The 14,879-nt window shown below is 42.8% G+C and overlaps 1 protein-coding gene across 9 annotated transcripts in view; it reads left to right on the top strand.

Moving 5' to 3' along the window:
• Nucleotides 1-14,879, top strand: part of CTNND1 (catenin delta 1) — a 45,955-nt gene that overhangs the window by 11,218 nt on the left and 19,858 nt on the right. For 4 of the 9 annotated variants that reach the window (XM_023540546.2, XM_010600898.3, XM_023540545.2 and 1 more), the window contains exons 2-3: nt 11,290-11,407; nt 12,671-12,960. The exons of 1 other annotated variant lie outside the window; for it this stretch is intronic. In XM_023540546.2, coding sequence (XP_023396314.1) covers nt 12,766-12,960 — 195 coding nt within the window. In that variant the 5' untranslated portion in view covers nt 11,290-11,407; nt 12,671-12,765. 4 more of the 9 variants (XM_023540544.2, XM_023540548.2, XM_023540549.2 and 1 more) reach the window with 4 other exon arrangements.

Below are 14,879 nucleotides of genomic sequence, written 5' to 3'. Positions count from 1 at the left end.
CTCAATTACGCTTCTTTTCAGAGTGTTTGGGGGTGGGGGGTGGGGGAGGAATTGGATGCATGTTAGCAGAGTCCTGACAACTCTCCTATAGTGGGATTGGATTCTCAGGCACTCTTAATACAATGTGGGATGGCTGGCTAGTTGGAATGTAGCTAAATCTTTCCCAATCACATTTCTTTTCTCTGCCTCCCCTTCCTCCAGTTCTTTAAGGATGGGCCTGCTTTGGAGAGAGAAGGGTGTGGGAATTTGGATAGCAAAGCAGATTCATGCTTTTCCAACTATTGAGCATTCAGCTTAAGTCTTGGGCCCCTCCAGTGACTTTCTCCTTACCCGTTCATTATTCCTTTGGTTGGTTTTTCTAAATATGTCTGCAAACAACCAGAGATACAATTAGAACCAGGACCTGGTGAAGTCATGCTGAATTGTAGTCTGTTGGCTATACTGTTCTCCTTCTCTTCCCTTACACCCCAGGGTGACTGACTATATTTCTGAGTCAGTACCCCTTTTCTGTCTCACCTACTCAGTTTGAGCCAGGGAACCTGCCAAGGAACAGAAGTATTGATATGGGCAGGTCCAGTTCTATGTCTGTGGTATGCCTTCTACAACCCTCTTTTTGCTGAGTGTCTCAGAAAACTCCCCTACTAGAAAGACCTGGCGATCTACTCCTAAAAAAACTGGCCAGTGAAAACCTTATGAAAAGCAGTGGAACATTGTCTGGTGTTTCATTCTGTTGTGCATAGTGTTGCTATGAGTGGGAACTGACTGGATGGCACCTAACAGCAGCAGCTAGACTTTACTGTTTCCATTTGCTTTTGTATATCTAACCCACATTGTGGTACTTAATTGACTCTGATTTATTTGACCTGGTGTATGAATGAGGGAGAATTAGATAAGATTACCAACAATTGTAATTAAGTTTTCAGTTATTCCTTTTTTTAACATTATATTGTGATTTTGGAGAAAATTTACATAGCATATTAGGTTTTCATTTAACAATTTCTATACGTATCATTCAGGTAGGAGCCCTGGTGGTGCAGTGGTAAACTGCTAACCCAAAGGTCAGTGATTTGAACCCACCAGCCACTCCAGGGAGAAAGACGTGGCAGTCTGCTTCCATAAAGATTTACAGCCTTGGAAACCCTATAGGGCAGTTCTACTATGAGTTGGAATCAACTGGATGGCACACAACAACAGTAGCATACGTATTATTCAGTGACATTGGTTACACTTTTCACAGTGTGTCAGCATTCTCAATATTTCCATTCTGGTGGTTCTATTAATCTAGCTTCCTTGTCCCCCCTTATGTTTCATCTTTGGTCCAGGGTAAATGTTGACAGTCAGCTCTCATTTAGATGATTGCTTAAAGGAGCACAGTACTCCTAGTTTTCAGTTATTCTTGACAGAAAAAGGGAGTTAGTCTGATCTGGCGCTAGATAAGAAATCAAACTTTTGTTTTCATGTGCTTCAATGATAGTTTGCAATGGTTAGGCCCTGCTGTTGACATTCTGATCTAAAACATAGGGTTCCTAAAATATTTTCTTTTCTCCAGCCCTAGAATGGGTGACTATTTCGTGTGTTTCTGCTTCCCCCCTTCTACCGGTTATACTGGTTCCAGATATGGACTGACTCCAAGTTGTGCTGCTTCAGACGTAGCTCCTTTTCATTTACTTCCTAGATCAGGGTTCAGCCCAGAGTACTTCTGGCAGGTCAAGTCTAGTCTAAGGAGAAAAGGGGGAAAGGACTCTTGGAGAGAGGAAACCAAACCCAAACACATTGCTGTCAAAGTCGAATTCCAACTCATAGCTACCCTATAGGACAAAGTAGAGCTGCCCCATAGGGTTTCCAAGGCTGTAAATCTTTACAGAAACAGATTGCCACATCTTTCAACCACAGAGTGGCTGATGAGTCCGAACCACGGACCTTTTGGTTGGCAGCCAAGCTCTTAACCACCACGCCACCAGGGGTTCTTGGGAGAAAGAAAGCTGGGAGGAAAGATTACAAATGATAGCATATTACTAGTTAGTTGCCTGTAATGTCCCTCTGGTTGGAAAACTCTGCTGAGCCTTGTGCCTGTTTTCTGCACAGGGAGTTGAGCCCTTTGGGCAAAGGGTGTTAGTTCTTTGAATTTTTAGACTCTCTGGTTAATAGAGTCTCTCTCTCTCTCTCTCTGCCTCTTTGCTTCTGGGGTTTAGGGCTAACTTCCAACGGGATTGTACAAGATAATAGGAAAATTCTCATTTTTCCTGTTGTTGGCGTCAACCCTTATTTGGAAGGGAGACGCTCTTTTCTGACTCATATCCAAATCTATAGCCTCTGACCCCCTTCAGGGACTGTAGGGTAGTAAGCAAAAAAATCTGAGGGTGTCTTGATCTTGCTGCCCCGGGGCTGCTGCACAGTACCTAGTGGTCAGTGGTCCTTCTCATTCTCTAGGGACACCAGGGAACTTTGCTCCCAGACCTGATAAGCTCCCGCCTATCTGTGCCTCTTTGTAGGGTGGAGTCAGCTGCCTTTGTTTGTTCTTTGTGGGGCCTGCTTAGGAGTTAACTTTATGTTTGTGGGGAAAAGAGGACAGATGTTGAAAACTTTGGAAATGGGTGATAGAGAAGGTGACAAGAGGATGTGTCCTGAAGTAGTTTTCTCCAGGCGGAAATTTTCTGCTGACTGAGACCAGGTTAGTGATCAGATTGCTACCATGACCCTTTCTTGGGGATGTGTCACATGTAGCTGAACTGAATGTAACAGCAGCAGTAGCTTTAAAATCCCCAGTGCAGTGCCTCCAAAGTGGAGAAACTTGCCTACTAGGAATCTTAAAATTCCCCTCACCCCTCCAAACCCTTAGATCTGTGCACAGTATTTTTCTGCTGATTCTTAAAGGCCTGAGCTTTGTCCTATGTGGTGTTGGCTTGGGGCAGGGAGGAGGGTTGTTTTCCCTGAACATGATAAGGAATTGAGCAGGGCAAAGTGGGAGCTCTGGCTGGTGATTGGTAGACAGGATGCCCTGGAATGTGGTTGGCCTGAAGCCCAGAATCCAGCACTTTGTATTTGTTTGTTTCTGGGAGACTGTGGTCTGGTGCTACTGTGACAGGAAGTGAGAAAGCTGGGAGTGGGGGAATGGAGAGGGGCGATGTCTTTGTGGTTCTCCTGTGAAATCTCTTTGTCCCTGGAGAGCAGCTCTGCTACAGAGCTCTACTGAGAAGAGAGCAGCCTTTGTGTGGTGAATGGGTCTCAGAGCATCTAGCTACTCTGAGGGATTAGGGAGTGTGAATTCTGACTGTGGCCTTTTGCATTTTAGCACTTGAGTCATATAAATGGCCTTGACTTCTTAGGGGATCGCACTGCATTTTGTGTTTGCATCTGTTATCTATGGATCTCTAAGATTTAATTAAGAACGGAATTCTAGAAGGAGGTAGTTGTTAAATAATGTTTATTCACTCTATATATTTGCAGATACTTTCTTGAGGACTGAAAGGAACAGAAATAAGCAGGCTACTCTGGGGCTTGCCGTTCCAAATGGCACCCTACTACATACAGAGCAGGAGAAACCTACTTATTCTTTGATGTCAGTTTTGAGAGGTACCGGCAGTTCTTTTGACTGGGGAATGGTTGGTAGTTTCCTGGGACTTTCCCCCTATGTCTAGACTAAAACAGCACCTGTAGCACTCTCTGTTGCCCCTCTTCCCCCTTTTCTGCCTTGTTTTGTGTTTCCCTGCCCTCTATCCCTGCTGTGGAACAGGCATCATTTCTCACTTTGTGGATTGGGTGGCTGAGTCCTCAACTTCGTGCCAAGCTGGCTAGTCCCTGAGCACACACACAGACCCGCCTTTGATTGCCCAGGAGGACAGCTGCCCTAGAGGCAGATTGCTAACATACCGCTAGAACAATCCCTTCCCTCTGTTCTGATGCTGGCTAGCACAATCTTCCCTGCTTCTAGTTCCTTCAGTTTCTACCCCAGCTCTGATCTCCACTTTTGGCTTAGGGAGATGTCACTTTAAAAATGAGAGTAGAAATATTTGTGATTGGGTTTTCATTCCAGTGTTGAGGGTTGATCAAAGAATATGACATATAACCAGATTTCTAGAGAAGGCTTGCCAGTGGAGAAGAGTAGGTGATTTGTGCAAAGTAGTACCTCTTTTGTTTCTCCCATCTTCCTTCCTGAGTACTTGTTCCTTATAAAAAGGGAAATCTGAGGTAGATTGTAACCTACTCTCTCCCCAGGATTGAGTAAAATCTTGCTCTTTAAATTGGAGATCTAATTCCAAGTTGTGCTGCTTTAGACGTAGCTCCTTTTCATTTGCTGCCGAAGATCAGGGTTCAGCCCAGAGTACTTCTGGCAGGTCTGTGTGGCTCCTCTCATTTTCCACTGTCTCCTCTCATGTTCCACCTCCAAAAAGTTTGTTTTGGTCAACTTCTCTGTTAGAGTTAGAATGAGTTTTAACTACAGGAAACGAATTTCACACGCCTTTCACAGTATCAGGGAGAATGAACATGACTCGGAGTGGAACAGATGCACTTCTACCACTTAAAAGCTGTATGACTTTGGGCAAGATGTAAAATACTTCTGATGTAAGTTTACTTATATATAAAAAAGAGACAGACATTACCTCAGAGAGTTGAGAGGATTATGTGTGATAATTTATAGGGGGAGATCAATAATCAATAATTCCCAATTTTTCTTCCCCTTTGAGGTCAGATTTTCTTCTTTCAGATAGGAAGAGATACTTCCTTCAGCTATCTGCCCTGGAGTTGAAATAGGACCTTAATGCGACCTCTCCTTGATTTCTTCATAGGTTCACACCTTCTCTTTCCGTGTTGCTTGTCTCAGAAGGGAGGTGTACTTTAAACCAGATTGAAAGAGGTGTAGTGTTGGTCTTTTCAGGGCTTTGAGGAAGTGGAACTGAGTAAATATGACTCAGTTACATGCTTCCAATTTTTCCAAGTTATTATTAAATGATGGGCAGAGATGGAGAGAGTGCTATAGATAGAAAGTAGGGGGGTTTGGTGAGAAGCTGCTACTTTAAAAAAGGAATGTGAGCTCGGAGAAGTTGTAAACCATAAGGTTAAGCTTCTTTTCCATGGTGTATATATATATTCTGTTCTAGCCAGGATGGGGAAAGGTATAAAGTATCCTAGTTAATTTTAGGATTTTTCTTTTATGACACAAGAGTTAAATGGTACCTTTCCATTTCTATTAGACTTTTTCTCATTGTGTACCTGACTTTCCTCTCCCTCTTGTTGTAGGAAGGGGAAAGGCATTTGGCCTCGCCCCTTCATCTAGTCTGACACCTCCCTGTCTGTTTTGCCCCTCCCTCTGTTTCCTTATCGGCCTCTCCCTAAAGCCCTGCTTTCTCCTTATAAGGGTAGGTGAAGCGCCTTTGGCAAGGTTGCAACAGGGACCCAGGTAAGTATCAGTGTGTCTCAGACTCTCTCAGGATTGAGAGAAAATTCAGTGTTATCTGTCCCACTGGAGGGCCTTGGAGAACACGTGGGTAATGGGGGAGGAGAGGAGGCGGCCTGGCCTGAGAGATCAGAAGGACTTGTTAGACCAGTCTTGTGTGTGTGTCACCCATGCTCCAGAGAGAAGCAGGTTTTGTTTCTTTCCATACCCTTTCAGTTCTGGGCCCCCTCATCTAGCTGAGAGCCGCACCCTTCCTTTGCTTCAAAGCCAGCACAGTGTTTAGCCACTTAGTATGTTATAGTTTGAGGGGTTCCCAGAATACATGGTAGAGGAAAAGAGAGCAAGAAGAATATTCCATCTGGTCTCTGAATCTAGGAGGTCATGATGGTGGTGGTGATTTTTTGTTTAAGTCACAGTAAAACTTTAAGTCTTGACAGGTAACTTTGGATCAGGATGATCAAACTGAAGTAAGTTTAAGGAGTCCTTTTGTCTTATAAGGAGCCCTAGTGGTGCAGTGGTTAAGTGCTTAGTTGCTGCACAGGAGAAAGGTGTGGCAGTCTGCTTCTGTAAAGATTTATAGCCTTGGAAACCCTATAGGGCAGTTCTGCTCTGTCCTATATGGGTTGTTATGAGTCAGAATCGACTTGATGGCAGTGCGAGTGGTTTTTTTGGTCTTGGTTGCCAGCTCAACCTCTGTTTTTTCTTTTAACTTTTTTTTTTTTTTGATTGTGCTTTAGGTGAAAGTTTACAGCTTAAGTTAATTTCTCATACAAAAATACACATTTTTACGTGACACTAGTTGCTTCTAGTTTTTAACCTCCTTTTAACAAGACGCATTTAAAAATTTTTAATATATTTTAAATTTCTTTTGTGTGAAACCCCCTAACTCTTACCTAAGAGAGGGGGTGATTTGTCCAGAGAATCCTTCACCCATCAGAGTGATTCATGGTGGACACAGTGAGACCCAGTTCTTCCTTGCTTTCCTATAAAACTCCTTCAGTCAACCTTTTTTTCGTGCTCTAGATGGAGACTGGGCCTAGGATAAAGTAAATCCACAGGGAAATATCAATACCTATGTCAAGGCCAATTCTAGGATTTTGGTGAGACAATTCTTTTGTGACTCTGACAAAACGCTCAGTTGAGATCAGATTGTAAAGTAAGCAGGGTCCTCTTTTCTTTAGGTCAGAATGCAGATCAGGCCCAGGGACTTGGGAGTTACAGTGAAGGGAGAAGTGCTAGAATTACTCTTGACCATGAGCTTCAGGCAGTGGAACATCAAGTGGAGACTTCAGACTCTAATACAAGCACTCTTTATGATAAGAAGCCATAGAAAACCTGTTGACAAAATATTTTTCTTTGATTTAGAAACAGAATGACAATTTTCTGTGAGTGTGTATGGTTGGATAGAAATAATTGCTTTGAATTCTGGGGCAAATGCCAGCTGTGGCAAATAAGAGGGATTTTAGAGAAATATTTAGGTATCGAAAACCAAAAAAAAAAAACCAAACAACCAAACTCCTTGCTGTGCAGTTGGTTCCGACTCATAGCGACCCTAAAGGACAGAGTAGAACTGCCCCATAGAGTTTCCAAGGAGCGCCTGGGGGATTCGAACTGCTGACGTTTTGGTTAGCAGCCGAGCTCTTAACCACCACGCCACCAGGGTTGCCTTAGGTATCTAGAGGACCTACTTTTCTGGCTTGAATATTCGTTATGTAATACAGCTTTGTAGTGTTACAGGTGCTATCTTTTATTGACTCCTGTGGTACTCTTCAGTAGGAGACTCTGTGTTTTTTAAAAAGGAGCCCTTTGAGATCCCTGGAATGACATGGAAATGAAGTTTTGCTTATCATTGCTCCTAAAGGAAGAGCATAAATTTGTGACATTGGTTTTGATTTCATAATGAATAAATAGGAAGAAATGAGGAGGGCTGGCTACAGAAGATAAAATTTCTCTTTCCAAGAATCCAAAGACTATCTGGTGGATTTTGAGTTCTCCAAGGAGCCCTGGTATACAACAGTGCCCAGCTGCTAACAGAAGGGTTGGTGGTTTGAACTCACCCAGCGGCTCTGTGGTAGAAAGACCTGGTGATCTGCTTCCGGAAACATTACAGCCAAGAAAACCTTAGGGGGCAGTTGTACTCTGTCACATGGGCTTGCTATGAGTTGCAATGGACTGGACTGTACACAGCAACAACAGAGTTCTCCATTTCAGGAAAAATCATAGGACTTCTTTCCTCAGAGGCTTGTTTATTATCTAATTCTGGTCTTTGGATATGCTTATTTGAGCTGCATGGAGGTAGAAGAGAGATTCAGAGTCACCTAGCCTATAGGTTTTTTTTTTTTTTTTAACATGTATTAGCTCAATAAGCTTTATAACAACCTTGAAAAATAGTAGAAATTGAAGATTACACGAGTTAAAACTTCTCCAGGGTCTTACTGCTTAATTTTTAGCAGAGCCAGAACTTGAATCTCAGGTCTTTTGACCCTTCATCTGGAATTTTATATTGTTTTTCTTTTCAAGAATGGAAGAATTCTGTAGTTTATAGGTCTGCTGGAAATGGGAGAAGGGAGCATGGAGAGAGATCTGTGGTTTATTCAAAAGCCCTACCACAACACCAAAACTAGTCCTTTGTGTTAGCTCTTTGTAGTGGTATTTGAAATTAATAACAGTATTAATAGTTTTCTGTGTGTCAAAACATTTTTCTAAGCCCTTTACATGGATTGTCTCATTTAATTCTCATAACCATTCTAATGAATTTTTTAAAAAGATTTTTCCCCCATGCTTTGCCCTACTTTTTTTTTCTAACAAAAAGTTGCCATTTCAGCACTCTACACATGTACAGTTCAGTAGTATTAATTATGTTCATCATGTTGTTCAACCATCACCCTTATTCATTCCCCAATTTTTCTATCCATCCTATGTATTTTTATTTCCCCCATTTTACGGAAAAGAAAGCTGAGGTTTAGAGAGATTAAATAGTAATTTGCCCAAAGTCAGATAGCTAATAAGCAGTGGAGCTGGAATTTGAGCTCAGTCATGCTGATTTCCAAAACCTGTATTCTTAAGGTTTCAGAATCAGAATTGCAAATTATGTTTTACAGCCAGTTTGCAGTAGAACAAATCTTCATTCCAGGGACTGTGCTGTTGATAAGTGATTTTTGCCCTGCTAATTGGTTGGCATTGTCAGACTGTTTGGTCCTTGTATTTGATTCACTTTAACTTCTTTTGGTCTGGCATTCTTGCAGAAGAGGCCGAACTTTTAGTGTTGTCAGTGCTTGAATGAGAGATCCTTCTGTAGGTTCTAGGTAATAGCAGGAAAGTTCTTTCTAGGGTGTGTGGGATCCAGTAATATAGGACCTATGGTTTATTAAGAGTAAAACCAGTTATTCTCAGAAAATCTAGTTGTAGGGAAATTCATTTAATGCGTCCCCTTCCCACTTTGAGGAATTCCTTGATGTGGTCTGTTTTGTGGTGAATGCAAGAATAATCCACTTAAAAATCCTAAGTGGTAGACCTGGAAAGGACTCATAAGATTGTTTTTTGACTCTATCTGACAAAATCAATTAATGGTTTGCAGATTCTGGTCTGTAGCGTGATCTTCTTATGGTACATACTGCATGAAGAGGAATCTTTGTCTGAGTTATGAGACCATTTAGTTTGCCTGACTCCTGTTCTTCTCCCACTTACACTTCCTTTTCTTTTTTTTTTTTCCTGTTTTCCCACTTACCTCTTATATCTAGACATTATAAATAACCCTTTAGCCTAAAGAAAGATGGAAACTTTTCCCCCCTTTTCCTGTGGTGGTTGGGAAGAAAGCTCAGAGGTTATAGGGGACAGGGGCTGAACCGTCCATCATGTACTGGACTTCTGTTGTTTTGGACTTGATAGCATAGAAAGAGCACAGCTTTGGAATGGCATAGACCTGGGTTAAAATCCATAATTTGCTTTTAACTGTGAGACCTTGGGTAATTTGTTTTCTCATTTGCAATAAAATATACTTCCTAAAGGTTTTTGTAAGGATTGCCAGGGTCATAAATGTAAAACATTCAGTGATTGTTATTTCTTGTCACCTTCCCTTTCCCTTTGGTAATAAACTGCTAAGACCTTGAATAAAGAATCGAGTACTATAGCAGATGTGTAATGCTGTAACCACTGCCAGGCACTAGGGAATCACCCTGTGTCCCAGAAACACTGGTCTAGGTGGGACCCCCTGGTGAATAGAGTTGGAGTAGGGAAACCAGCTCATCTACTCCTTAGAACCCAGTTATGCTCCTGATCCAGTTAATTTCACCTACTAGTTCACAAAATAGTTTTGGGCTGAGGCATTACTTACTATTAAGTAATGTAATTGGAAGATAGAAACTAACTTTTGAAACAACATAATATCTCACATTTGTATGACATATATTATCTCATCTGATCCTCACAGCAGCTCTGCGTTAGCCTGGGCTGGTTATGGTATTGGCATCTTACAGATGAAATCACAGCAGTGACTTACCAACATTGTTGGCTAGTGGCAGAGCTGAGACTGGGACCAGTCTTCTGAGTCTTAGTCGAACCCACACAGCATCTGTTACGTTCTTTCAGGAAGACAATTTCCTCATGTTTTTAGACCTATGAACTCGATCTTCCCCAGATTAGAGGCAAGTGGTCAGCTTAAAGGCTGTGAAGATGTTAGAATGTCTCTCCAGATATCGCGTCCTGACCCGAGACCTAGGTGGTTTCTTCCTTCCTAACCCTCTTTATTGAATTAAAATTGTAGGGGCAAAAAGTGGGCATTTATGGCAGGATGACAGTTTCTCTCTGCAGCAGAGGGTTATCACTGCATGCTCCATGATAGTGATATTTTGGGGTTTTATTAGCAAAGATTACAGGGTGGAGGCTGCCAGAGTGGTAAGCTTGAAACGTACTCATGGAAGAATTTCTCTTGAGCTCAGACTTCTCATGATGTGGAAGGTTCATAGGTCATTGTACATAGCAGATAAGGGCAAGTGCTTAAAATAAAGAAATGGAGATCAAAAGGGAGCAACATTTTTTTATAAGGGTACTTATTAAAGATCTTTGAGTGGCCCCCTGGAATGTAGGGTGGGAATATGAGAAAACGGGATAGGGCTTTAGACTGAAAGGAAGAAGAGGAGCTGATAAATAATATGGAATCCCAGAACTGGGCAGGAGGGATTGGAGAGAAGGCCACTGCATTCCTGGATTCAGGGGCTGGGTCCACTGGAAGGAGCCTTAGCAATGGAGAATTCAGCAGGTGTTTTTGATACAGGAGGAGTTTATTGAGCACCTGCTCATCAGTTTCTTCTGAGTACCCTTGGCTTGTTGAATGCTGCATACACTCTAGGGCAAACAGGCACAGCGCTTGTGCTTGGTGTGGGGCTCTGGGGAGCGTGGGAAAGGGAGCTGAAGCAAAAGGCTCAGCCTAGGCTAGTCCCCACATGTCTTCTCTACCACTACTATTGCATTGGTTTCTCAATGTCTTTGTGGGCATGCTGGGACTAGGCTTTGAGGTTTCTGCCTTAGGGGTGGGGAGGAGGGGGAAGGCATTCCAACAGCAAGTCCTCCCCACCCCCCCCCACCTTGGTTGCTGGACACATGGAGTAAGTGGGTTTTTATCCACATTGTAAACTGTTCCTGGTGCTGGAGGAACTCTGACATGATCGTAGAATTGGGTTTTTATGAAAACCGTATCCAAGTCCCAGGTATGTGAAACAGAGCAAAGTCCAAAGGACATTTGTCACATTAAGCAATTCCAAGTCATATGTGAAATTACTCCCTTCCATTCCCAGAATGTCTTTCTCGCAGTTCCTCCCCTTGCTTCTTTTATTTTTATGCGTTGGGTATATTTTATTTTCCTCTCATTCCCGTTTTTCCTCCAAATATTTCTGCAGCTCTCTCCTTGCCTGCTTCCTCCTTTGCTGTGGTGGCTGGGATGCTTCTCCCATGACTTTTTGAATCTAGACTGGGCTGTTCTCTGTGTTAATCCAATCAATTACGACCTCTTAACAGGTGTGTATGGAAATAAGTTTATTAAGAATAAGAAAATATACTTTAAGTGTCTTTTTTCTCTAGGGGTTGATGAGAGAGGGTGGTGTATAGGAGAGAGGGTCTATTACAGAATCTGCCTTTCAACATAGTTTGTTTCGAATTGGCCGTTATTTTGAATTGGCCGTAAAATCTCCCATAACTGTAGAAACCTCATTTAGACCAACAGTATGGAAACAATGCCCCTTCAATTATTAGCCAGCTTCCTGCTTATATAATAAGAGTATGAAGAGCTCTTTATTTTTATAACTATCATTTATTATAGAAATAACATACATAAGCCATCTAGATACTTGGCTATTTACCCTGAGTTGGAACAAGTTAAGGGGTAAAAAGATGGTCTAAAAAAGATTCAGAGCTTTCGGCAGGATTACAGAGATGTAAGAAGTTCCTGTGAAATACTTTGGGGGACATTTTAAGAGTGGAGCCTAATGCTCCTTTCCCTACCCTCCAAAGAGGTGAAGGTCCCTGAAAGTAGTGCCCTTTTTACACGTAGAGTTTTCTCTTGTCTATTGTTAGTCAAAACATATGTTTTGCCCTCAATATTGTAGTATAATTTTGAAAGGTAGAAAGGTCCCTACATAAACATGTTAAATATGGGGGCTTATGAGTTGGAATTAACTCCAGGGCAGTGGGTTGCAGTAGTAGTAGTAGTAGTTAGATGAGAAGCTGGCCTTAATTTTGTCTCCATCTTTCATGGTAGAAAGATTTTACAACGTCCATTTCTTATTTGCATTTTAATTTAACATACTGATTTTTAGTATATTATACCTCCATTGTTCAGATTTGGCAGAGGTTAAGTAAGATCTGTACTGCTCCCTTATCTCTGGAAATGGTTTGCCCCCTGCAGGACAGTGAGTGCTTGTCTGTACCATGGAATTGTAACTTTCATTGCAGTTGGTGCCAGCAGACTTTTCTGGGGAAAAATAATCTATTTCTAATCTCATGTCATGACTACAGCCTTTAGCCACATCCTCTCTCTCCTACCAACAAAGACTTGGCTCTGGTTGTGCCTTTCCAGAGTTATTTCTGGTGGGATGTTGAGGAGGGTAGTGGGAAAAGGATCCTACTTGAGAAGACACTGGTGATGGGCTCCCAGGCTTGGTGGTGGCTTGCTTTCTGCCCTGCAGTAGAACCAGGAGAGGGCATCTTTGGCTGTGGGATTAATAATCATCTGTCTTCTCTGACCTGTGACCTTTTTTCTCCTCTCTTACCCTCTCCCGGTAGTGTGAAGTGAGGGGGGCGTTCTCCCTCCTTTCTCCTCCCTCTGTGATCCACCTTCCTTTTTACCCTGCCCTGCGGCGGCTCCGCCCCTTACCATCATGGACGACTCAGAGGTGGAGTCGACCGCCAGCATCTTGGCCTCTGTGAAGGAACAAGAGGCCCAGTTTGAGAAGCTGACCCGGGCGCTGGAGGAGGAACGGCGCCACGTCTCGGCGCAACTGGAACGCGTCCGGGTCTCGCCACAAGATGCCAACCCACTCATGGCCAACGGCACCCTCACCCGCCGGCATCAGGTAACCCCTCTTTCCATCAGACCTGCAGGTAGGACTTTGGCAGAGTCACAGTAGCTTCTTGGGAAGCTACTCTCCTGATAGTGATGAGTTGTTCAATGCCCATGCTTCATGATGAACCCTCCCTGGGGGTAATAAATAGTGACTGAGAGATAGGGAATATTGCTGCTGTGCTGAATTGGATGGACTTATCTCTGAGAAACATCCATCTGACTTCCTGTTTTGCTGGAGTGGGGTTTCTAGGTTGAGATGTGATTCTAGTAATGGTAGGTTATGTTGTTTGGAGCGGTATTCAAGTTACTCCTGTCTTGTTTGATTTTTTTCTTGGTGTTAAAAAATCAGGACACTCCTGAAGTTCACTCTTCAGCCAAAGATTACACAGGCCCATAAAACAAAGTGAGTCTAAATGGGCACACCAGTCCAGGGGCAAGGACAAGAAGGCAGGAGGGGACAGGAAAGTTGGTAATGAGGAACCCGAGGTCAAGAAGGGGAGTGTTGACATGTTGTGGGGTTGGCAACCAGTGTCACAAAACAGTGTGTTTTAATTGTCTAAAGAGAAACTAATTTGCTCTGTAAGCCTTCATCTAAAGTACAATTAAAAAAAAAAAATCCAAAAAGTAAATGCCTGCTGAGTGGTTGGGGAAGCTGGGCATCTTGTGCTCTCAATCCCAGTTCAGACTCCCTCAGGGAACAGTCTGTGCTCAGAAAGTGTGGCAATGTCCATGTTTTATGTATTCCTGTTCCATATTGTCCTAGTGTGCTCTTTTTGTTGGCTGTGTAAATCGTCTCAGAGGAAGGGTCATTGTTAATTCTGTTGGTTAGAATTGGAGAGGGAGTATCATGCTGCTGTTGAACCCAAATAACCACAGGAGCCAGTGGTCTTTGAGGTTAGTTGGCTCTGGGATGTGACTTGAGAGAGCTGGTAGTAGAAATGAGAAGTATCTTGTGTTTCCCATGTCTCTCTAGTCTGACTTCGATGTGATGTAATCTGTCTGAGGTTTTTTCTATCTTTGATCCTATGTGTGTGCGTGTAGTAGGTGTTGCCCAATAGAGTTGCATCTTTAGAGAGCTCTGTGTGGGAACCAAGAACAGTGCTCATGCTCCAATAGTCCTTTTCATTGATTGCTTAATTATTTGTATTTCAAGACAGAAGAGAAGGTCCCTCATACTGAGGAACCTTGTAATTGTGAGTGAGAAGACAGATTTCCAGTTGGGGGATGGTCAGCAATTTGAAGAAGGCTGTGTGTTCGCAGTATTCCTAGGATTTGTTAGGAACTAGAGTAGAGGGTTAGGGATGAGAGATACATATTGGAAGGGGGAGAGCAGGGCTGCTCAGGCTCGGGAAGTGGTGGGGAATTCCAGGGTTTTGTGCTGGTTTCTCTCTCTCACTTGCTCTTTCTTTATTTTTAACTTTGCTCAGCAGTGATACCACGCCCTTCCTTCTTCCTGAAAGTAATGTTTAATTTCCTCTCCCTGTAGCATTACACTCTCTATGTAAAAGGGGTGGAATGGGGTTGCGGGGTGGGGAGAGTCTCCAAAGGTGGTTGGATCTCTATTCTCTTGGAGGAGGAGCAGGCAAGTGTGTTTTTACATAGTATAATGTCATTAGATTATCTTCTTGCTGTGTAAGACAGAACAACTTAAGGATGGTGTTTTGGAATGTGTTCTGTGGCTATCATATTTGGCGGTGAAAATGTTGAAGGTTCTGCTTGTTTGGGGAGAATTGGGGTACTTGATTTTTTCTAAATACTTGGAAAGGGAGATTCTTGTCTCCTGCTTTCTTAAAAAAGCTGCCTGGTATGGGGGTTTCCAATGGTAATAGTGTGTGAAAATGCATGGAACAATAAAGAAGGCTTTCGGAAACCCCCAACCCAGTCCTTCCAACTTTCCATATATTTTTATGGCTTTCCAAAAAGATTGGG

The sequence above is a fragment of the Loxodonta africana genome, chromosome 7, assembly GCF_030014295.1.
Source record: "Loxodonta africana isolate mLoxAfr1 chromosome 7, mLoxAfr1.hap2, whole genome shotgun sequence".
NCBI lineage: Eukaryota > Metazoa > Chordata > Mammalia > Proboscidea > Elephantidae > Loxodonta > Loxodonta africana.
The sequence above is the reverse complement of the archived record's forward strand: the minus strand, read 5'-3'. Positions and strand labels throughout refer to the sequence as shown.